The sequence below is a fragment of the Galeopterus variegatus genome, unplaced genomic scaffold (assembly GCF_000696425.1).
Source record: "Galeopterus variegatus unplaced genomic scaffold, G_variegatus-3.0.2 Scaffold197, whole genome shotgun sequence".
In the NCBI taxonomy this organism is placed as follows: Eukaryota; Metazoa; Chordata; class Mammalia; order Dermoptera; family Cynocephalidae; genus Galeopterus; species Galeopterus variegatus.
Window position 1 is genome coordinate 181,315 of NW_007726308.1, and position 24,025 is coordinate 205,339.

The 24,025-nt window shown below is 41.0% G+C and overlaps 1 protein-coding gene across 1 annotated transcript in view; it reads left to right on the plus strand.

Moving 5' to 3' along the window:
• Positions 1-24,025, plus strand: part of MBTPS1 (membrane-bound transcription factor peptidase, site 1) — a 43,922-nt gene that overhangs the window by 14,400 nt on the left and 5,497 nt on the right. Inside the window, exons 9-20 of the mRNA XM_008565366.1 lie at positions 1,514-1,665; positions 4,331-4,492; positions 10,202-10,346; positions 13,028-13,216; positions 13,765-13,937; positions 15,367-15,482; positions 16,027-16,183; positions 16,641-16,765; positions 17,437-17,514; positions 19,980-20,120; positions 21,938-22,069; positions 23,488-23,614. Coding sequence (XP_008563588.1) covers positions 1,514-1,665; positions 4,331-4,492; positions 10,202-10,346; positions 13,028-13,216; positions 13,765-13,937; positions 15,367-15,482; positions 16,027-16,183; positions 16,641-16,765; positions 17,437-17,514; positions 19,980-20,120; positions 21,938-22,069; positions 23,488-23,614 — 1,697 coding nt within the window. The remainder of the gene's footprint in view (positions 1-1,513; positions 1,666-4,330; positions 4,493-10,201; positions 10,347-13,027; positions 13,217-13,764; positions 13,938-15,366; positions 15,483-16,026; positions 16,184-16,640; positions 16,766-17,436; positions 17,515-19,979; positions 20,121-21,937; positions 22,070-23,487; positions 23,615-24,025) is intronic.

Sequence of the window (24,025 nt, forward strand, 5' to 3'; positions counted from 1 at the left end):
TGCTCCCTTGGGCCGGCCCGGTGGCGCACTGGATAAGTGCGCCACTTGGGAAGCGCGGCGGCGCTCCCGCCCGAGGGTTCGGATCCCACATACAGACCGGTTCCCGCTCACTGGCTGAGCGAGGCGCGGGGGCAACGCCAAGGGTTGCAATTCCGTTGCCGGTCCCCGGTCCGGTACGGGGGCAACACTGAGGGTTGCGATCCGTTGCCGGACACGGAAAAAGACAAAAGACAAAAAAAAAAAAAAAATTAGTGCTCCCTTGCAGCAGCACTCAAGTGCTTTTACCCTGGAGGTGGCTGAAGGGGAGCCCCTGCCCCTAGCATTCTGCGGGTTCAGAGCATCTGTTGGTGCTGTAACTTCAGGTGTGCTGAATTTAGAGGTCTTGGGAAAGTCCCTGGGATGATTCACAACTTCTTGGGAACACTGTGGGCCTTGTCCACACCTTCAGCACTTTAGGGGATAGCCTTCTGCTTGAGCCTCAGTACTGTGACAGTGTCGGCTCCTCAGCGCCCCCTTCAGTCAGCCCTCCCAGAGTTCCTGCCTCATGCCCTCAGATGCTTCCTCCTGGGTTGACCCACTGACTTCACGCCACGGGCTGGTGCACCCCACTCTGTGCGAAAGTCCCAGGGCTCTGCTGTGTGTCCACTCATCTGTGCTCCCTCAGCACACTCTGCTGTCAGATACTGCGAAAAAAGGCATCTAGCTCCCTGTGTAAATGCTTTCACTGAACTGTGAGGTAATGTTGTGTCTTTGGCCTTTATCAAGGGCTTGTTCTTTAATGGCATTCTGAGAAATGTCCCTCAGTCATCTACGGCGCTATAGTTGGAGATATCTTCACTCAGACTTTCACATACACGGATCCACACTCCTGTATTCAGTTGTCAAGAAGGGCTTTTCCTCTTCCAACTGGTGTACTTTTTTCCAACAGAATATAAGATCCTGGTGCACTTCTCATTTTGCCCTGATTTTTAGGAAGCTTAAGGGAGGTACTTGGTTAAAATCTTGTCCCTAGTTAGTTGTACACTTATCCTGATCATTGTAAATGGTATCTTAGTTTCCCTCTGACAACAGCTTGAAACATTCAGTCGTACCATGTACTTTTTTCCTTGGAAAGAAACATATTTCTTTTTTTTTTCTAATTGTTAATTTTAATTTCCTAGTCGTATTTCTAATTTTTAATTTACCTAGTGATAAAGCAGTGTCCAGTCTCTAGTCTTAGTGATAAGTCAGTGTCCAGTTTCTAGTCTTGCATATTGGCAAAATTAAAATATTTTTTAATTGCTTTATGGCCTTGCTATTGTACTGGTTATCATAAAACATACAAAAAGTAATTTTATTTTCTACATTATCATCTAAGCTGTGTAGCATTGAATTTCAGACTAAAACCAGTACCTTACTAAGGTTGTACTACATTTAAATAACTTATATTTCCATTTGGGTTGGATTCACTCATAACTACGTATAGCTGTGTGCCAATGTCTGTGATGTAGAAACTGAGCTACTCTATTCGTAGGAACTACCAGGAGGCTACGGTCGTGTGAAGCCTGATATTGTCACCTATGGTGCTGGAGTGCGGGGCTCCGGTGTGAAAGGGGGTTGCCGGGCCCTCTCGGGGACCAGTGTCGCCTCTCCAGTGGTTGCAGGCGCTGTCACCTTGTTAGTGAGGTGAGTGTTGCTCAGCAGAGACCGGCAGCTCCCATATGGGGATGGGGGAGTGCTTGTGCCAGCAGAGTAGGAGTGGGGTCTTGCTCTGTACCTGCCTAGGTTCAAGCATGTTGTAACCTTACTTTGTCTGTCCCTACAAAAGAGGTAGGAATCCCTTCTTTTGTAGTTAGATGACAGGTATGTGAGCACACTTTGTAAACTAAACCATAAAGCACCATACAAGGGCAAGATGCCTGTTACTCTCTTTATGTTTGTGTTCTGTTTTTTAAATATCCTGTTTCTGTGCTAGAACTGTGCTTTTTATATCCAAACAAGTATATAGATCAGGCTATAATATTTCCCTGTCATATCCTCACTTCCTTGGGGATTCACCTTTTTTTTTTTTTTTTTTTTTTTTTAAAAACCATTGTTTTGTTTATATTTAAGGTGTATAACATGATGTTATAGGATACATATAGCTAGTAAAAAGGTTGCCATAGTGAAACAGGTTAATGTATCCATGATCTCATGGAGTTACCCATTTTTTTTTGTTTTTGTGACAGGGATTCACCTTTTAATATACTCTATTAGCTAAGGAGATGTCAAACCAGTCAGTCTGACAGTCACCTCTCCTTTATGAGAGACAAGTTTCTGTATGTCATTTATTCTCCTCATCTTGTCGAATCTCACATACAGTTGGAATGGAGCTTAGTGACTGGCTCTTAACTTTGCAGATGATGAAACTGGAATAAAGTTCTCAAAGATAGTAGACCAGAATTGAAGCTCACGTGCTCTGACTTTCATTTGGATGGGCCATGTTACTTATTCTCAAGGTTATAAATGTTTTTTTCTGGAGCTAGCATTTATTTTGTCAGTGTATTTTCCCCCAAAACAAATCTTACTTTTTCTATTTAGATGAGGTTTTGGTTGAGCTATTATGTTGTGATAACACATAAAACTCTGTGTGTTGGAAGTTGTTACGTTCTATGCTAATTTTAAAAATTAATTAAAATAGGCAAATGATTGTAAATATTTTTATATTTAAAATTCTCTTTAGAAGAAAGTAAATTGAATGTTGATTGCAGCTTCTAATGCCAGAGATTATTGTATTAGTAACCCTGGATAAAAGTAGATATTCTACCTCTTTCCTCTTTTTCCCATCTTTCCCTTATAGTTCAGAGCCAGATTCTTGAGAATGTTGACATTGGCCAGAGTAGTCTGTAGAGTAATCATATGCTTGCTAGAAACATTGTCATTCTCTTCCAGCTGTTTTCCCCTCTCCCGTGTTACACAAAGTAAAAAAAAAAAAGAGGAAAGGAAAGGTAGATTGTGGGATTTTCTGTTTTACATGTATTTGTATTGTCCAGGTGGAAAGAATTCAGCCAGCACTCCTGTTTCCAGTCTTGTTGGAAACAGAAAATACGTACTGGTTTATTTCCCCCACTTGCTATGATTGTTAGCGGGAAATGTGGGTTCTGGCTTCACTGTTGAGCCCATCAAATCTCTCTACTGTTAAATGAGTAGGGAGAAGAGGAGGTGGTTTTCCATTTCCAGCGGCATCTCTAAGTACAGATATTTTCCGCAGCAAGGAAACCTCTGGCTTTCCTCATCTCCCTGCAGCGGATAAAAATGCCATCATGATCGTTCAGAAGTACTTTTGTGGGCTGATAATAGCTCATAATAGATGCTGAGCAATGAGGGAGGACTTGAGCTTCCAGTGGAAGTGGAACCTAACCTTTGATTTTGCTTTATAGGCAGGAAGATTGACGACCTATAGCTTTTAGCAGTTCTTCTGTCATTAAGAGTTAATCTGCTTTGTCTCCTCTTACTTCTCCTTATGTCAGATTTAGAAAACCTGCCTAGACTCTGAGACCAACCACCATCATACAAAAATATCTAGAAGGTTAGGAGAGTAAGTTCTTTTATGCTAACTGATCCTCCTCACCCCCTAAGTTGAGGATTAAAATTTACTTATATTTACAATACATATGATTAGATATACAAAAAATGAATGTTTTAATGCTAGTGTTACCTAAATTCCTAGCCAGGTAGAGCTGTGTGTTAAAGTTGGTTGAGATGCATTCTGACGATGAAACTCTAAAGAAGGCCTTAAGTCTGCAATGTCCTACAAGGTGTTATCCACCAGAGCATTTCATTCCACACAGGCCTCCAGATCTGGAAACAAAAATGTGAGGTTTCGCTTTGGAGGCTGTGATCTTTATGCAAGCTCCAAGCCTCCTGCCTGTCTTGCATTGGTTGCCCTCTCCAGGATCCCTCTGTGTTCCTTGTCTCCCCTCAGCCAGATTATGTTCCAGGTTGTCTTCTCCCTTTGGTCCAGCAGCCTTCCCCTCCCCTGAGGAGCCAGAACCTCTTACAGATTCTTCCCCCCTGAATCCTCTGTGGTTGATTTAGTCAAATTATTGGAAAAATAGGTGTTACTGATAATTTAGCATAAACAGGCACTAGCCTATAGGTCACTCTTCAGAAAAGCCATATGGAAGGTTTACTAAGTGATCAGTCCCGAGGCAAGTACAGAAATGAGTTTGTGCTTATTCTCATCTTGCATGGGCTCTACCAAAGAAGCTCTTGTTAGATGTAAAACAAGATGGAAGGCCAGATATTAGAGATTGTCTGATTTTCATTGTTTTACTGAGAGAAAATGAACAAATATTGATTTTCCCCCCAGCACAGTCCAGAAACGTGAGCTGGTAAATCCTGCCAGTATGAAGCAGGCCCTGATTGCATCAGCTCGGAGGCTTCCTGGTGTCAACATGTTTGAGCAAGGCCATGGCAAGCTTGATCTGCTGAGAGCCTATCAGATCCTTAACAGCTACAAACCACAGGCGAGGTTGGTATGCTGGCCTTCTGAATGAGCCTTTCTCCTCTTCCCTGGGCTCTGGGGGTTTTCCCTCTGCACGTAATACTAACTTCAAAACAAAAGTGGTCACGATCACACAGCACTTGGGATGCTCAGTGTGAGTTTATGTTGCTGCTTCTGCTAGGGTGCTGCTGGCAGAACTTGTAACTACTTTTGACTTAGTGATGTTCTGTTATTTTTGATATAAATGGTTAATTTCCTTTTTTTTATTTTAACTTTTGAAATACTCTTAGATTTACAGAAATTTTGCAAACATATATAGAGAGTTCTCATATATCTTTTGCCCACCTTCTGCCACTGCCAGCACCTTAGATGGTCATATACAATTATCAAAACTAGTAAGTTAACATTGATGCTGTGCTATTATTAACCTGCAGACTATTTACATTTTGCCAGTTTTTCCCTTCGTGCTCTTTGTCTGGTCCAGGATCTAGGCGTCACATTGTGTTTAGTGGTCTTTTCAGTCTCCTCCGACCTTTGACAGTTCATCTGTCTTTTATTGTTGTTTTATGACCGTGACTCCTTTAGAGAGTGCTAGTCACTTATTTTGTAGACAGTCTCTCGATGAGGGTTTATCTCATGATTAGCTTGAAGTTATGTATTTTTGGTGACAATTTTTTTCACCTTTTCTTTTGAAATGATTTTAGATTTACAACAAAGTTTCACAAATAGTGCATAAGAACCCATAAGTCCTTCACCCACCTCTCCCTAATGCTAATATTTTACATAACCAGTACAAGCCTCAAAGCCTAGAAATTAACATCGATACAACACTGTTGACTGATCTACAGACTTAATTCAGATTCTACCTGTTGTTCCACTCAGGTGCTTCTCTGGTCTGGGTTCCAGTAGAGGATTGCAAATTGCATTTAGTTGCTGTTTCTCCTTAGTCTTCTCTAATCACAGATAGTTCCTTAGTTTTTCTTCATCTTATTACTGGTAGTGTTCATTTTTACCATTAAATTAAGGGAGTGTGTCATTCTGGGTCTTCCAAGAAGCAGATGCCAAGATTGAATTAGATGTCCAAGGGAGTCAGTGGGGATGAGGGCCTGTGAAGGATGAAGGGAAGGGAGCAGGAATAGGCAGAGAGAGTCTGAGGATTGCAGTGCTGATCTGACACCTGGTAAGAGAGGATGGAGGAAGGAATGGGGAGGAGGCACCTGTGCCACAGCACAGGTCTAAAAAAGTTTTGGCTGGTGGGAAATCCTTGAACCAAAGTCTCATGTTAAGAGAGCAGAACTGTGGTTACTAGAGGCAGGGGAGGGGATATAGTGACAAGCTGATTAATAGACACAAAAGAGCTGGATAGGAAAAATAAGTTCTATTAGTGAACAGTTCAACTAGGCACCTATAATTACCTGCATGGTATCGAATGGCTAGAAGAGAGGAGATTGAATGTTCTCATCACAAATAAATGATTAAGTTTTATAATGATGAATATGCTAATTACCCTGATCTGATCATCACATTGTATACATGTATTGATATTCAACTCTGTAACCCCACAAATTTGTATAATCAATAGTTTCTGTAAGAAAAAAAAATTATATACCATGACCAATTAATGTAATGAACTATATCAATAGAATAAAGAACAAAAAAAACACAATTGTCTGAAAAAACAAAAACAAAGTCTCCTCCTACTAGAGGATTCCTGTGTCCCTTGGAAATGGGCCTGCCCTAGGACCCCTCTTTGCTTAGCCATTAGCCAAGAGCAGCCCGGGGGTAAATGTGGCCTTGGCACGGACATGGTGGGGCATCCACGGGGTGTCAGCTGGTGGTGTCAGCTGGCTGTGCTCCTGTAGCAGGAGTCTGAGCAGCATGGCTCTGTGGGGCCTTAGGTGTCATCTGCCAGGTTTCTCCCCCATACAGCTACCGTTTTACCCTTTGTAACTAAGTGTCTTATGGGGGTGTGCTTTGAGATTATCCTGTTAAGATCTTAACATACTTTCATTCACTAATTTTAGCATTTATTGGTGGCTCTTGCCTGTAGTGATTACTCCTGAGGAGTTTCACATATGGTGATTTTCTATTCCCCTCATTCCTGTTGCATTTATTAACTGGAATTCTGCTGGAAGGAAGAGCTGTCCTTTATTCAGTCATTTATATCAGTATGGACACATGGATATTTGATTTACTCTATGGATTGATTATAATCCATAATATGACTGTTTAGTTTGTTGCTCAAATTGTTCCTCATTTGGCTATTGGGAGCTCTTTCTAGATGGCTTCTGTGTCTTTTCAGCATGTCCCCATCATTTTCTGAGCATGCGAGAAGTTGCCTTGGCTCTGAGGTTAGAACTGCTTCTGGAGGTGTACCTGTTCCCACTCCCCCATTCTTTCCACCCTGTTTCAATGCTCCCCTTGTGACAGTCACATTAGTTTTTGGTTAATCTTTCTGGAATTCCTTTTTGCACAAATAAGCAGATACATAGGAGGATAGCATTGCTGTAGATATTCTTTTGTACTTTGCTTTTTTCACGTAACAGTATCCTGGGAATCACTTTATGTCATGCATAGGTATTTTCTTCCTCCTCTTTTACAGCTGTGTTGTATGAATGTACCAATGTGTATTTAGCCACTTATCTACATATGGGTGTTTAAGTTGTTTCCAGTGTTTCGTAATTATAAACTGTTGCAATGAATAACCTTGTCCCTGTATTTCTTAGTTTTGTTGGAGGTGTTTCTTCAAGGTGAGTTCCTAGAAGTGGCATTGCTGAATCAAAGTTAAGTACATAGGTAGCTTTGTTAGGTATTGCTGTGTTTCCGTCCAAGAGGGTTGTGCCTGTTTGCATTCCACCAGCAGTGTGTGAGTGCTGGTTTCCCCAGAGGCTCATGGAAAGACTGTTCTGTCATACTTGTTACTTCTTTGCCAGTCTGATAGGTGAGAAACGTTGTCTCAGTATTGTTTTAATTTGCATTTCTCTAGTAATGAGTAAGTTTGAAGACTTTGTCTGTGTTTAAGGGCCATTCTTCTTTCTTTCTTGTGAATTGACTGTTCATTCCTTTTTTCTATTTTTCATGAGGTTTTTGGTCCCTCAGTTTTAAATTCTTTATGTATCAGGGTTAGTAGCCTATTGCCATTGATATGTTTCAGATCTTTCTCCTCATTTGCCATTTGTCTTCTGATTTTGTGTAAGGTGTTTTTTGCAATGCAGTAATTTATTTATTTATTCATTTATTCAGTCAGTCAGTCTGTCTGTCTGTCTCAGTCAAATTTGTTAAGTCTTTTGTTCCTATTGCCGCCTCTGGATTTTGAGTCCTAGAAAGCCGTTCTCTGAACCGAGTGAGGTAAAAGAAATTTATCCATGGTCTCTTCTAATACTTGTGTGCTTTCTTTTATTTACTTGAGACTCCCAGATCCACGTGGGGTTTATTCTTGTGTATGGTGTAAGGTGTGGATCTAAGTTCATCTTTTGCCAAGTGGCCACCCATTTGTTACAGCTCCATTTATTAAATAGTCCATCTCTGCCCCAGTGACTTGAGAAGCCATCTTTATCATGCACTAAATTTTTATATGTATTTGGATGTGTTTCTGGGCTTTCTATTCCATTCCACTGGTCTGTCTGTCCATGTACTAGCACCATAATGTTTTGATTATAAAGGCTTTATAGCATGTTTTAGCATCTGGTCGGGCTAGTTCCCCTTGTAGTTTTTTAAATAGTGTTTTCTTGGCTATTCTTGAATGTTTTCTTCATATAAATTTTTCTTTCTTTCCTTTTTGGCACCTGGCTGGTATGGGAACCTGAATCCTTGACCTTGGTCTAACCAACGAGCTAACCATCTAGCCCTTATATGAATTTTCATATCAGTTTATCTAATTCCATAAAAAAAGCTTGTTGGAATTCTTACTGGGATCACATCAAATTTTAAATGAACTTATAAGTGATGTTTTCAAACTGTTGAGTTATTTTGTTCAAGAGCAGAGGATGTACTTGCATTTGTTCGAGTCTTTTTTGTCTTCCAAGAGGTTTTACAGTTGTCTTCCTATAGGTTTTACACATTTCTTGGTAAGTTTAAGTATTTAATCTTTTTGTTGCTATTGTAGATAGGGTTTTCTCCTATTATATCCTCTAACTGGTTGATTTTATTTCTATATGTTAATTTTACATGGTGTCGCATAACAATGGATTTAGTGAGCATCCTCGTGGTGTTCCTCATCTCAGTAGAAACGCTGCTTGTGTTTCCCCAGTAAATAAGGTGCTTGCTTTATGACTAAGGCGTATGTATTTTATCACAATAGGAGATTATCCATCAATTGCTGTTTTCTTGAGTGTTTTTCATCAGGACTGTGCATTCAATTTCGTAAGCTTTTTCAGCATTCATAAAGATTTGTATGAACAGTATGGACCTATTAATATGGCATATGATATTTATGAATTTTCTAATATTGAACCAATCTGTACATTCCCGAAATAAATCCCACTTGGTCGTAGTGTATTATTTTCTTAATAAGGTGTTGAATTCTATTTGCTAATAATGATTTGTTAGTTGAGTTAAACTGTTTATAGAGCACAGGTACCAGCAAAGTTTACATACATGTTTCAGGTAAGACAGGTACTTTTGCTGGTTTATACAAAGGTAGCCTCATGGCTAACCCACTCAGGATTTTTAAAGTACGTGGTATCTATTTAAAATGACTAACTGTGGTACATGTTGATTATAACTGCCCTTGAAAGGCACAGTATCCTAAAGATACTCTGTTTGGTTTTTAATATTGTAATTCAGTTGCCCCAGATGAATCTTTGTTATAATGAACTAATGTAAAATATTCTTCCTCTGGTTGGTGTTTAAGATATGCTAGACATTCTTAATAAGATGAAGCAATCAAGCCGGATTGCATGCTGGCTGAACACAATGCAGCTTGATAAGCAAGGTTCATGTATACCCAACGTTCCAAGTGAGGTCATCTTGGGTCATGTCTGCGGAAGCCCTTGCCTGCTTTCCTGTCTTTTTACCCTTGCTGTGCTAGGAATGATGTTAACCCAACACAAATTCATTTCAGATAAGGGGAAACCATGAAACAAACAAAATGGCCAGACACTTCTGGCACCAATTATGTCCGAGTCCCCAGGACCAGTCCCAAGCTCAGTTCTTTACTAGAAGGACTCATGGGAGGACATAGCCTGTGGTCGTACTCACAGAGAAGTTCATTACGTGGCACAACAAGGAAGCATGGAGGGTATGTAAGGGAAAAAGACATGGTAGGGAGAAGGAGTCTGGAGAAATCCAGGCTCTTAGGTTTCCTAAGCTGTCTCCCTTCCATCTGCCAGGCAGGGGCTTACAGAGCTGGCCCCTTTCCCCAGCAGCAAACTGCATTGATGTGTGTGTGTTTCTGTCCAGGGAAGCCCCCTGAGACTTGAGTCCAGTGTTTCCATTGGGATTGTTCACATAATAATTCTCTGCCAGCCATAACTACCAAAGCTCCAGACTTGTAGGAGGAAAGAGGCATTCCTCATACATCACACTATTTGAACAAACAGTCTAGCAGGCTAGCACAGTGGCCTTACCAGTACAGGAACATTCCAAAGCCAAATTCCCAGATGCCAGCCAAGGGCAGCCCTGCAAGCAGGTCTTTCTAAAGCTGAGGTCTGCTGTGTCAGCTCTTTCCTACCCAGCTGTATTGTTTCGTTGTAGTTTCTAATGTGGTCTCCTCTAACACTGTATTCTTTGTTTCAGTTTGAGCCCCAGCTACATAGATCTGACCGAGTGTCCCTACATGTGGCCCTACTGCTCCCAGCCCATCTACTATGGAGGAATGCCAACAATTGTTAATGTCACCATCCTCAACGGCATGGGAGTCACAGGAAGAATTGTAGATAAGGTGATATTTCTCTCTGATTTGGTCTCTGACTTGGTGGTGAACTTAGACATGGCCCAGACCTTTAAGCCTTAGTTATTTCTCCTGAAGTTAAAAAAGGAAGGGTTTTCTTCTCTTGTCTAGGGTCCTAGAACTGTTGGAAGTAGTGATTTGTTATACACTGAGTCCTTTACAGAATAAGTCAGGGTATAAATTAATGAAACCAATTTTACTTTTTGGCTTCAGCATCTTGAGTTTGGCTCTTGAATCAGCTAATTTTATTTGATTCATCTATACAGTTTCCTGCCTATAATTGAAAGCCCATTTGTAATTGTTTTATTCCTTAATGAGCACAAATGGGCCATCATGTTTGGAAGGGATGATCTTTCTTTTGAATTTAGTTTTTATATATTTTAAAAATATTTACTGTGTAGCCATTATCACAACAGTAAAGGATAGGAAAAGAGAATAGAAAACTTACTTCCAGCCCCAAAACATAGCCATTACTTTTAAAATAAGTATTCTTTTCCAGCCCTTATCTGAAAAATATTTTTTATCTTTGTGCCATAGGCAAAAACTTCATCTTTTTTTTTTCAGTTCTCATTATATTGTAAATGTTAAAAATGTAAGTATATGCACAACACTCATGTACTATTTAATGGTTGTTTAAAATTATGTAGCATTGATAAATTATGATTTGTTTACTATTTTTCCTTGCTTAAACAATTAGGTGGTTTTCAACTATAAACATTTCACTGATTATCTTTGCGTATATAGTTTTCTTCTGAATTATTTCCTTAACATAAACTCTGTGGATTGGAATCCTGAGTCAAAGGGCGTGAACATTATTATGGCCATTTACACGTACCACAAATTTCTTTCTAAGAGAGTTATATTGGCTTAGGTTGCTTCTGGTATTCAGGATGAAGATGTCTCCACCATGCCTGCACTGGTTAATCTTTTTTTTTTTTTAATTATTCCATGAGTTTTTTAAAAATTGAGATATAATTCAACTCACATACCATAAAACTCACTCTTTTTAAGTGTGCAATTTAGTGGTCTTTAGTATAACCACAACATTGTGCCATCTCATTCCAGAATATTCCCATCATCCCAAAAAGAAACCTCATACCCATTAGCAGTCATTCCCCATTCCCTCCTCCCCTATCCCCTAGAAACCACCAGTCTGCTTTCTGTCTCTGTGGGTTTGCCTGTTTTAGACATTTGATATAAATGGAATCCTACAGCATTTGTTCTTTTGTGACTGGCTTCTTTCACTCAGCACAATATTTTTAAGGTTCATCCATGTTGTAGCATGTATCACTACTTCACTCCTTTTTATGGCTGAGTAATATTTCATTGTATGAATATGCCACATTTTGTTTATCTGTTCATCTGTTGATGGGCGTTTGGCTTTTCTAGGTGGCACATCTTTTAACTTTACATTTAGAGGGGGTAAAATGGGCACCTTATTTGTGGAAGTGGATATTTCCAGGTTTGTTTACTAATTGTATTTCCTCTTGTGTGTGAATTACTTTTTCATTTCCTTGGCCTGTTTTCCTGTTGGAATTTGGATTTTCCCTATCCTAACAGATCTTCCTGTAATAGAAAAATTAACCATTGCTGTGTTTTATGCACAAACGTTCCCCCAGGTTATTATTATTGTTTCCCTCTACTACTACTTTGGTGGGTTTAAATTTTATTTGCTTCTCTACAAGTTTTACATTTTCATAGAGTTGGATTTTCATCTTTTGTGGTTTCTTCCATTGGAAACTTATCCCTCCAGAGATATAAAATCTCAATTTTATTTTTCTACTAATTTTCCTTTATATGATTATTAAATATTTAATTTTACATCTGTGTTAATTTGATATGTGGTATAAGGTGGACAAAAGTTAACTTTTTTATCAGTTGCCAGCTGGTGGTCCCAAGAACATTCATTAAAAATTCCTTTCCTTCTTCATTGTTTGTGACGCTGTATCCTACAGATATTTTTCTTTTCAGAATTTTTTTTTGATATGCTGACTCACTTTGGGAGTTTGTTCTTGCTGTGTGGCTTGTGAGGGAAATGAGTAATTTAGGTTCACTTGAAATATTGGTTAGTTATAAGAGCTCATTTATTTTTCTTCCAGGTGGTCTCGTCTCACACTTCCCTTTTTGATTTCCTCAAACCTGGGAGGGACGGAAAGGGTATCACCTTACAACGAAGCCAGCCCTTCCTGCAGCTGCCCATCATTAGCTTCAGAATTTGCTTGGGGACAGTTGGTGTCCACGTCATTTTATTTTTTTTCAATTAATGTGATTCTTTAAGCATACCAACTAATTGGGATCTAACCTCAAATCTGAGAGTTTCATATATATAAGTTCTCTAGTCATATAAAAGTTCTTCATCAAAGTTCACACATCAAAGACATGTACATCCCTCCCACCCCCTAGTTTTTAAGAGAAAAAAAACCTCCATAAAATTGGAGGCTGTCAGAAATAGTGGTTTCTAGAGTTTTCTAGTGGATATGTTCTAGACAGTCCATAACTACTTTGGTTATAGGTTACTTAGTTTCTTTGTATAAATTTAATTTTTCCTTGTTTAATGAAATATTTCTCTAAAATTGATGTAAGTAACTTGGGAGTTGAGGTCTAACTGGCTTCCAACTATTTTCTATCAGAGCATTTTGCATCAGCCTTTGCTTGATTTCTTTTTCCTACAGCCTGATTGGCAGCCCTATTTACCGCAGAACGGAGACAACATTGAAGTCGCTTTCTCTTACTCTTCTGTGTTATGGCCTTGGTCAGGCTACCTGGCCATCTCCATTTCTGTAACCAAGAAAGCGGCTTCCTGGGAAGGCATTGCCCAGGGTCATGTAATGATAACCGTGGCTTCCCCAGCAGAGATGGAGGTAAGGGTGTGCCAGGGAGGTGGCTTGGTTTTCTGGACCTTTTACCATCACCAGCCAGGAAGAGGGTAGGCTTAATGCCTGGGGTCTTGGCTTAAGGCCCAAGACAGATGGAATTAGCCTAGAAGGCAATCACTGATGGTCCCAGGGCCTCCAGAGCAACTGGAGTTTCTGCCAGCCCAGTAAATGGGCAGTGGTGTTTTCTGGTCTCTTGCCTCACAGCAGCAGAGAGGACTGTTCAGTGCCACATTTTCAGCTCAAAATGCATGCACCAAAAATATGTGTTCTCTAAAAGGAAATGTAGGGTTAATACTCTGTGGCTCCACTAGTTTTTAGGAACAAAGTGCCTTAAATTTTAAGTCTTAACTATTGAGAGTGTGAAAGGGATTAATGTAGTACATGACTGTTCCATCACACACATGTTGTTACTGGAAATTCTAGTGTTCACATTATTTGAGTTAAATTGGTAAATAGAGATGGTTTTTTTAAATCTGAAAACCTGGAAGTTTTTTCTTGGCAGAGGTACATGTCAAGTTTCTATTTTTTTTAAGTCAAAAAATGGTGCAGAACAGACTTCCACGGTGAAGCTCCCGATTAAGGTGAAGATAATTCCTACTCCGCCTCGAAGCAAGAGAGTTCTCTGGGATCAGTACCACAATCTCCGCTATCCACCTGGCTATTTCCCCAGGGACAATTTAAGGATGAAGAATGACCCTCTGGACTGGTAAGCAGCCACTAAACTCAGGTGCTCTTCCCTTCCGCAGTGGGACTCAGCACCACTGCTCCTGCTTCTGTGGGGAGAAGGCGTTGCTCAGCTTCTTTTTGAGCCTGGACTTCTGTGATCTCTAAACTTTGTAGGTCCTTGTTATGCTCCTTTGAAACTCTCACAACTATAATTAAATAATTGTGAGTAAAACCTTGAAGTTATCCTTAATTGCTCTCTTACCCTTACTTCTCCCTTTGAGTCAATCAGCAAGGCCAGTTGGTCCTGCCTTCACTGTATCCTGAGTCATTCCATGGCTGACCTTTGCTCCCTCCCTAGTCCCAGCCATCGCCGTCTCTTGCCTGGATGGCACCTGTTGTCTCTTAACGGGTCTCACCCCTGTCATTCTTGCTCCCCTAAGTTCTATTTCCGATGTAGCAGCCCTGGTAATCTTCTTAAAACATTAATTCTATGATGATTTTCTACAAACTCTCCAGTGGCTGCCTTTTCAGACTTCCTCATGTGGCCACACCTCCTGGTGTGACCTCCACAACCCTCCAGGATCTAGCGCTGTTTCCCTCACACACCCATCTCCCGGGCCCCTGTTTCCTACAGGGCCGCTGGGCTGAATCTTGACCCACAAGCCAAGGTCATTTCTGCCTTCGTGTTAAGTAAAGGAGTTTAGACTCGACACTGAAAATGGGGAGAAGGAGAGGCATTGAAACTATCGAGCAGCATACTTACAGGGTCAGATTTGCCTTTTAAAACAGATGTCTCTGTGAGGGAAATTGGAGAGACTGAAACCAGAGGCAGGTGACAAGAAGTGTTGGGAGTTGATGGACCTGGGTAGGGCTGCAGGTCTGCAGAGGAGCACACGAATCAGTGCTGTGGAGGAGGTGGCACGAGGGTGGCCCCTGCGTTCTTCCATGGGACATTTGGGAAGGGTGTACAGTGGGAAATTGAGCGTGTTTGGGAGGGAGAGGGACAGAAAGGCAACGATATCCGGTTCGCCGTATGTTGTCACCTTAGTGTGCTTGCCCTGGGTGGCTTGTTCCATTGTCTCTGTATTCCCACGGCCACGTGCTAAGCTGATTTGTCAGATACAGATGGTGTTAGCTGTTACACGAATGCCCCTGCTCAAGTGATGCTTCAGTGTACTTTCAAAAACATGTTCTTTGGCCATTTCTTCTTGTCATTTTATCTCTTTTGTGCACCTTCCATGCACATGGTTTCTTCTTGTCACCCAGTTTTATATGTCCAGCCCAGAGAATGCAGGTCTGGTAAGGCCACTATGCCAGAGGACTGGACCTTCCAGGCCTTCTTCGCTGGTGATCACGCTGTGTTCCTTCAGAGGCAGCCTGGTTTCAAAACTTAATCCTGTGGCTAGCTAGATAGGCCTTTATATAAGTAAAGACTGATCATTTTAATGTCACCGCTTATTGTTTTTCAGGAATGGTGATCACATCCACACAAACTTCAGGGACATGTACCAACATTTGAGAAGCATGGGCTACTTTGTGGAAGTCCTTGGCTCCCCCTTTACATGTTTTGATGCCAGTCAGTATGGTAAGCAACAGTGATATGCCAGCCAGATGTTCTTTCAGCTTAAGTTGGATGTTTGTTAAATGTCTGAGAAGTGAATCACAGTTGTGATAATAGGCCAATAGAGCACGTGTATGGTCTGCATGTCCCAGTGGAGGACAGGGACAGGGCTCTGGAACAGATGGAGCACATTCCTACTTGTTGGTGATGGTTGTGACATTCAGCTGAAATACACAACTATCAGACTGATTTGAGATAAGACATCTTAACTCTTTTTTGTTGTTGTTTTTGTTTTTAATTAGAAGAGGCTCTAGCACTGTATTTTACTCTTTCTCGAGTGAGTGAAAAATCTTTATATTGGGTACCACAGATGAAAACAAAAGGCCACAATTAGTTGGTCCCTGATCCTTTATTTTAAACCCTTTCTAAAGTGGTCCCGGGTTACACCAAGCAGACTATTGGGAGTCAGTTACTTGAGATATGGACCCTAGTAAAATACTGTTTCTGAAACCGTGATACCCTGTGGTTCATAGGTGACAGTTCTCAAACCAAGCACTTTGTCTGTCAGGCACTTTGCTAATGGTGGACAGCGAAGAGGAGTATTTCCCTGAAGAGATTGCCAAGTTGAGGAGGGACGTGGACAATGGTCTTTCGCTCATTGTCTTCAGTGACTGGTACAACACTTCCGTTATGAGAAAAGTGAAGTTTTATGATGAAAACACAAGGTACTGATATGAGTTGGTATTTGGATAAGATATGTGACTCTGGGAATTACGTTTTACTCAGCAAATACTTAAGTGACTATTTGGCCTTTTGGTGGTCTTTCCAGTTAGGAGAGAGACGTTCAGAGAACTTGGTATTACTTTATATATACCAATTTAAATGAACCAAAGGAATTGTTATTTAAAGAAAACTTCCAGTAAGTTATTATGTATTTATGATACATTGGGAATCCTTAAGTACTGATTTTCATTTCATAAAATAAATTAGCTTTAGTTTATTCTATACATTGGTTGAAGCATTTACATTTGCAGTATTACTTAAACCCAAACAGTTTCAGTTGAAACCTTAGTGTGGATAGACTGGATTGTGGCAGAGAAATTTAGTTTTGTCATGAAGAGACTAAGTGTATATGGGGTGTTTTAATTCTTTCATTCTCTGTGCCTATGATCACTTTTACAGGCAGTGGTGGATGCCGGATACTGGAGGAGCTAATATCCCAGCTCTGAATGAGCTTCTGTCTGTGTGGAATATGGCATTCAGTGACGGCCTGTATGAAGGGGAGTTTACCTTGGCAAACCACGACAGTACGGTTTTGTGTTTGTGTTTGTGTTTTGTAAGAGCATGTTATTCCTAGAGGTGTGAGAGCAGAAGCTATGTGTCTTTGAAGTCTAAGTTTCAGAGAAAGAATGATGTGACTCTTAAATAAGCTGAAGTCTATGGAAAGAACTCATCAGTATTTTCAAAAAGTATATTTATAAAACTGTTTAATCTAGTTTGTCCAGATTTTTTAAATGAAAATATGTAGGCATTCCTAATTTTACTGCTACCTGTAAGAGTCTTTATACACTATATATTCCCAAATAGGAAATATCCTATAGGTTCCTGATTATAAAGTTCTGTGTATGAAATAACTGCATATCTCAAATATTTAAGAGGTTTCCATATAGATAAGTTTTGGGTAACTAGTTTCTAGAACAACATCTTGAACATTACTGTTACTAATTCTGCAAGTTCTTAGGTTGTTTTGAGTCTCTGACTTATAAAACCTATTCAGAAACATTGTTAGTAATATTTTTACTTGAATTTTGAGGTGAATACTTGTAGTTTAAGTGTGACAAGGCAGTAGCAGCTCTTCTCTTAAGATTAAAAACAATTTTTAAAAGTATATAATATCTAAAGAATGCATTTGGGGTAAATTGGTAGCTGTTGATTAAAGTGTTCAGTGTTCCTGTAACTTTGAACAACTATTTTCTAGTGTATTATGCGTCAGGATGCAGCATCGCTAAATTCCCAGAAGATGGCATAGTGATAACGCAGACTTTCAAGGATCAAGGTAAAGGATGCTATTTGTAGGCTTTTTCGTTTCTTCCTCCCCTCCCCCTTTAATAACAGCTTTATAGTATGTAATTACATACCACAACATTTACCATTTTAAAGTGTCCGATTCAGTGGTTTATAGTGAATTCACAAAATTGTGCAACCATCACCACTGTCTACTTCCAGAACATTTTCATCGCTCCCTAAAAGAAGTCCCATACCCATTAGAAGTTTTGCTTTCTTTTAAAATATATTGTATTATTTGTGTAGTACCTACCTTAGCCTTGTAGGGGCTCTGGGGCATACAAAGATAGAATCCTGCTCATAGTTTGAATATATGTATATAGTGATCACTGCAAAAGAAGTCAAATTCCTCAGGAGAAAGACAAAAATATTTATTTGTAGGTTTTTTTTAAAACTACCTTCAAAGTTACTTGAATTTTTTGTTACTATCTGTCTGTGAATTGTTCTGCTTCTATGATTTCTAGATTACAAGATTTTAGAAATATTTTGACCATGTTTTGATGTTCTTAACTATATAAAGATAAAAAAATCATTAATTATAGAGTAGTCTCTTAAAATTCTCTCAAGAATAGTGTTCCCTTTTAGTTTTGCTTCAGCTTCAGAAAGCTGTCACCCTAGAGAACCCCAGGCCTAGAATTAGCACCCATGATACAGTCATGTGCTTCGTGTGCACAGCCCACCTGTGAGCAGGGGAGGAGTGGCAGCGAGGTGGGCTGCCTCTGCCTTCTTTCAAGCTGGGTGTAGGAGAGTAAGGATGGGTGAGCAGAAACCACAGGACATCCTTCCTGTGGCCTGTCACTCCATAACTGTGATTTTGAACCATGTGCGTCTACTCTCCCCTCTGCCAAGAGCCATGAGATTGTTACAGGCTTATGAAAATGTGCAAGATAGACCCATTTCCTCACGCAAGTTGATATTATGTATGTCAGAATGAGAGGCCCCCTCCATTGTAAAGGGTGCTGTTCTCTGTGATGGCAAGTTAGGGACAATTTTATTAGTTGAAAATGATGAAAAGGTAGGATTTCTCAACTTATCTATTTGAAACTGCAAGATAGAATTTTTTTTTTTTGTATTACATGGAAGGGTTTTTTCTTTCATCAAAGCAAGGTCAGTCACTGAATGGATCTGTTTTTATAGTTATATTTTAACTTTAATCATGGATTGTGTTTTTGCAGTCACTTGGCACAGTTTACCATGGGATTGTGATTCTTTCTAGAAGCCATTTCTCACAGGCAGTATCCCTTTTGGTACTGGGTATGAGCAAGGGGTAAAACAGTGCTCTCCTCAGTGGTTTCTTGTCCTCTGGGAGATCATTGCTTTGGGGATGGGGGGAGGAATCAAAAGTGGATTTAAGGATGCACACTTTGTTGTGGTGTTCTGGTACAGTCTGAAATAAAAATGAATTACCTTGAAATTCTTTTTAAGAGGCTTTTTATTTCCATAAAGACTTTAAGTTGAATAATTATGGGGGTACAAAATAGGAATTTGAAAATAGGAATTTGGGATATTCTGGATAAAAAAATATACTACTGTCAGAAACAAAATTCTGTCAAACCACAAAGCCAAATGGCAATGCAGTGTGTATTTCCCCCATTTCATCTTTTTTACTGCTCTGTCTTTCCTTCCCTCCAAAGAAAATTGTGTTTTTTCTTCTGCTCAGCTACAAGTGGGATTATACACAGAGAGCAGGAAATGTGTCTGTATAGCTACAGGCATTCTGGTGACGATTTGTGTCATCTAGTGCTAAGGAAAGCATTTGCTTTAGGGGTAGAGACTCTGATTACATTATCGTGCCACTGACAATTGCTGCCCGTGGTGTTTATACATTTTTGACTTCTTGATTCATTAGACATTTTAAATTGTGTCATCTGTTTAAGCAAAGGTAAGAAGGCTCTCTGCTGTTGGAACATTTGTACTTGTGAAATTAATGTGACAGATATCTTAAATCTAAATTGAAAATATTATGTGGACACATTTTAAAATTGATTACATTTGTCCTAGCTTTTAATAGCAAAACACAAAACCTGGGTATCACTATTTTGTATATACTGTATTTGTAGAGATACCTACATGTTTAGCAAGAGCTGCTGGCTGCTCCTTGTATAGGCAGTCTGCAGACATAAACCTTTCAGCATAAGACGGGACAAAAATTTGTTTTTTTAGGATAAAAAGGGAGAACTGACATCTTTAGAATTGTAAATGTTATGTACCACCATTTCAAGTGAAAATGAAAGAGGATGGATATGGAAATACACATACAAGTGAATTTTGCTGAAACCCAGATTAATGGCACTTAACACATTGCTTTCCTATTCTAAAAGTTTGCATTACTTTGATCAAATATTAGATTTTGCTAATTTTAAAATTTGTTCTATGGATTAAATCTCAAGTGGCAAATGGAAAATAATTCCTTTCTCGACAAAAACTCTCATTGCTGTTTTTGTTGTGTTGTTTCAGGATTGGAGGTTTTGAAACAGGAAACAGCAGTTGTTGAAAATATCCCCATTTTGGGACTTTACCAGATTCCAGCAGAGGGTGGCGGCCGGATTGTACTATATGGAGACTCCAATTGCTTAGATGACAGTCACCGACAGAAAGGTAAGTAAAACCCGAATGGGCTTGACATATCCTTTCCTCCCTTTGTCATTGGAAAGGCACTGGTAAGATGCTGGTAAAATAAACTGGCACCTGCTCATGTGAGCCAGGGAGAGCTGGAGAAGTCCTAGTCACTCTGCTTGGAATATATCCTTAGGTACCTAGGTCTGGACACACATGATAAGCAAGACAAAACCACTTTTACAGGCCATGATGTCTCCTCTCCGTCTTTGCCATTCTTAGGCCAGTGGAGGCTAGGATCACCACATTTTAGCAGGGAATCCCCTTTGCCAGGTTTGGGTTCTGAGCTTACAGGTCTTCCCCCTCTGGGGTGTCTGTACTTCACAGGCACTGCCACATGGGGGCGCCCTTCTCTGATCTTCCTGGAGGGCCGCACTCTTTCTTGGCTCTCCTCCCAGACTTGGGTGTTCGGGCTGTTGTGAGCCTTTATCTGTGAGGGTCATTTGCTGTTATCCCTGTGAAGGGGACACAAAGAGGGGCAAACTTGTCTTCTTCCACCCCTCCTCTTTTTTAGTCCTTGATGCATCCTCCAAATTGGGAGTTTTGAGCTTGGGCACAGACTGTTTCCTCACTTTATGAAGGAGGAAATGGAATGGTAGTGGGCGATACCCTAATGTTTGCAAGTGGTGGACAGGCTGCACTGAAAAGACCGAGGCTGTGAGAGCCAGAGTCGAGAGGTGTGTTTTGCACCTCTATGATTTTAACTGCAGTTGCCTAAATTCCTAGCATTTATGTAAATCCTTTTTACATAAATCAAAAAAAAAAAATCCTTTTAAAAATCAAAAGCAAAGGTTAAAGTCACAGTGGAAAATAGATTAATGTTTTAATACCTGAGATCTCCTGGTAAGAGCATTTATTAAAATTTTAAATGCCTGAGAGGACTGTCCTGATCCTTAACTTTCAAATGGCAGCTTTTAGGATCTTTTAGGGGCTTTAAGCACTTGACCAGAAGTATTCTTGAATGATAGATAAGTACTTAATAGTATTTTTTCTCTCATGATTGTAGTCTAAGTTGGCGTTAATGGGACTTGAAGTGGGCAGACATGGGAAGAAACAATATGGAAACAGAAATTCCAGGTCTAAGTATAGTGTAACATCTTCAGTCTCCTGATAGGAAGGATCTGTCTGTGCGGCTCTGTGAATGGGAGCTGATGATAGCCCGGCAGCTAGACTTTGAGATGTCCCCGTGAAAGAATTGGCCATTCTCTGCTTTCAGACTTTTGTGGTTGGGCCCACTGACTCAAAGTCCAACTCAGATTAATAGACTCTCCACTTGTGTTGGCGTAGAACCATCCTCCCTGTGGTGTGTGCCCTCATAGTGTAAGTCCAGTTCCTTCTCCCCAGGAGAGCCATGGGGGTGTTGGAGAAGCCATGTTCTCTGTTCTCCCCCTTGTGCCTTCGAGTCCTTGCTCTCAAGGCTGTTCAGTGGGTGTCATGTGGTCTTGCTGTCTGTGAATGAGCTCTGATCAGTCCTCGTCCGGGAGGAGCCCAGAGCCTAGTGTGACACTCAGGCAGTTGGTCCAGCCCAGTGCACAGCTGTGCCGACCTGCCGGAGCCCTGGGATGCTGGGCATGAAGCCCACGGCGAGGTCGTGCCTGTACGTGCTGGTCTTTGTGGGTTATGGCGCTCATCGTGGGGAATGCATGTTTTATGAGGACAGGGGAACCTGGAATATGGCAGATTTACTTTGATCTCAGCTTCCCACTTCTGCAGTCCCATTTTTCCTCTCTTTTTGGGAGCTAACTTTATTTTTCTGTAGAGATTCTTTTTTAACAAACAGAGCTCTTGTTTGTCTGCAGACTGCTTTTGGCTGCTGGATGCACTCCTGCAGTACACGTCGTATGGGGTGACACCTCCCAGCCTCAGTCATTCAGGGAACCGGCAGCGCCCTCCCAGTGGAGTGGGCTCTGTCACTCCAGAGAGGATGGAAGGTGAGTGGCCACACGATGCCTCAGGGAGGGTAGTTGGGTCTAGCGTGCTATGATGCTGCTTCAGGAAATGGCCGTGCTTGCCAGCAAACGGAGCCCGTTAGTGAGTGCTACTGAGTGCTTTTCTGAGTGGCTGCATGGACTAGCACTTGGTGGCTCTACCCACAGAGTGGCTGGTCCCACATTTCAGGGTGGACACAGACGCTGTGTGCAGGTGCTTCCCCCACTCTCCCTCACCCATATGCCACTCCCAGTCTGTGTGTATGATCCCTCGCTCACAGATGATGGCACTGCTCCTGGGGGTCTTCAGGAAGAATCCCCATCATTTTTGAGCACTCACTAGGCTGGGGTGCTTCACATGGATTGATTGCCTCACTAACTCCTCTCGGAGATCCTGTGAAAATGGATACTATTATTTCCAGTTTGCAGATGAAGGAACAGGAGCTGAGAGAGGTTAAGTGACTGCCTGAGGTCACCCTGGTGGGTTAGCAGTGGAACCTGGAGCTCAACTTCGTGGACCGTGCTGGTTCTGCGGGGCCTCTGACCGCTTTGCACATAGCAGTGCAGGTCCAAGTGCCTCCATGTCCAAAATATTTGATCCCTGCAGCACCGTCTGTAGAAGTGTCATGTGAGCACAGATGTCCCTTAAACTTTTTCAGTGGCCATATTAAAAAAGTAAAAAGGAACACAGGTGAAATTCATTTTAATTATATACTTTAGCCAGATACATCAAAAATATTGTTTAGGCCGGCCCGGTGGCGCACTGCTATAGTGCGCCGCTTGGGAAGCACGGTGGCGCTCCCGCTGAGGGTTCGGATCCCACATACAGACCGGCCGCTCACTGGCTGAGCGAGGTGCGGGAGCAACACCGAGGGTTGCTATCCCATTGCCGGTCCTGGTCCGGTACGGGCGCGACACTGAGGGTTGCGATCCGTTGCCGGTCACGAAAAAAGACAAAAAGGAAAAAAATATATATATATTGTTTAAACATGTGACACTAACCCATTTCAGTTGCTTGATAGCCACCTGCGGCCAGTGGCTGCAGTATTGGATTGCGCAGATCTAAGAAATATAAGGAATTTTGAAAGTGCAGATATTTTGGGGGGCCAGAGAATTAAATATTTCAGAAAAGAAAGATTTTTCCATGAAGTCTATCTGTAGTTCAGATTCCTCAAGGCTCGCCAGCCAGCACTTTGCATGCAGTATGGCCCTTTAAAGGGGGCAATTCTGATCTCTTTCTCCTACATTCAGCAAGGTCTGGGGACAGTCGGGTGTGGCTCTAAAACACATAGGTGACAGGTTCACAGAGCACAGCAGGCCCTTGGGCAGGAAAGCAGACAGAAGCTAGGAAGGTCGGATGCTTTTCCTTGCATTTTAATGACAGTGATTTCCTTTTTTGTTGATATTGCTGCTGCCCATAGGAAACCATCTTCATCGGTACTCCAAGGTTCTTGAGGCCCATCTGGGAGACCCAAAACCTCGGCCTCTGCCAGCCTGTCCACACTTGTCTTGGGCCAAGCCACAGCCTTTAAATGAGACAGCACCCAGGTTAGAGTCTGCCTGCACTTTTCTACTCTTTCTGCAGGGCTTCTGAGTCATTACTTTTTTTTTTTTTAATAGGAGAGAATGGAATTTTACTGACATCATTATTAAATAATCAAATCCTCTACCTTTGTCATTTTGTGATGGTTATTTAAATTAAACCCCCATATTGACCTTTAGAAATGAGCTCTTCAGTGGTATTCTGCATTTAAAAAGTGCTTTGGATAATTAGCATTTTGTTAGATTTAGTTAACTCTTGTTTGAAAAGCTGTAATCCCACAGAGTGATGTCAGTTGAACTGAAGCTCTGACTCCTTTGGGTGGAGACTTGAGTGTTGCCATTTGCAATTTGCTTCCCGTTTGAAATATTGATTATAAAATACAGATAGGTCCTTTCCTGTGTCATACCGGGTGGGGG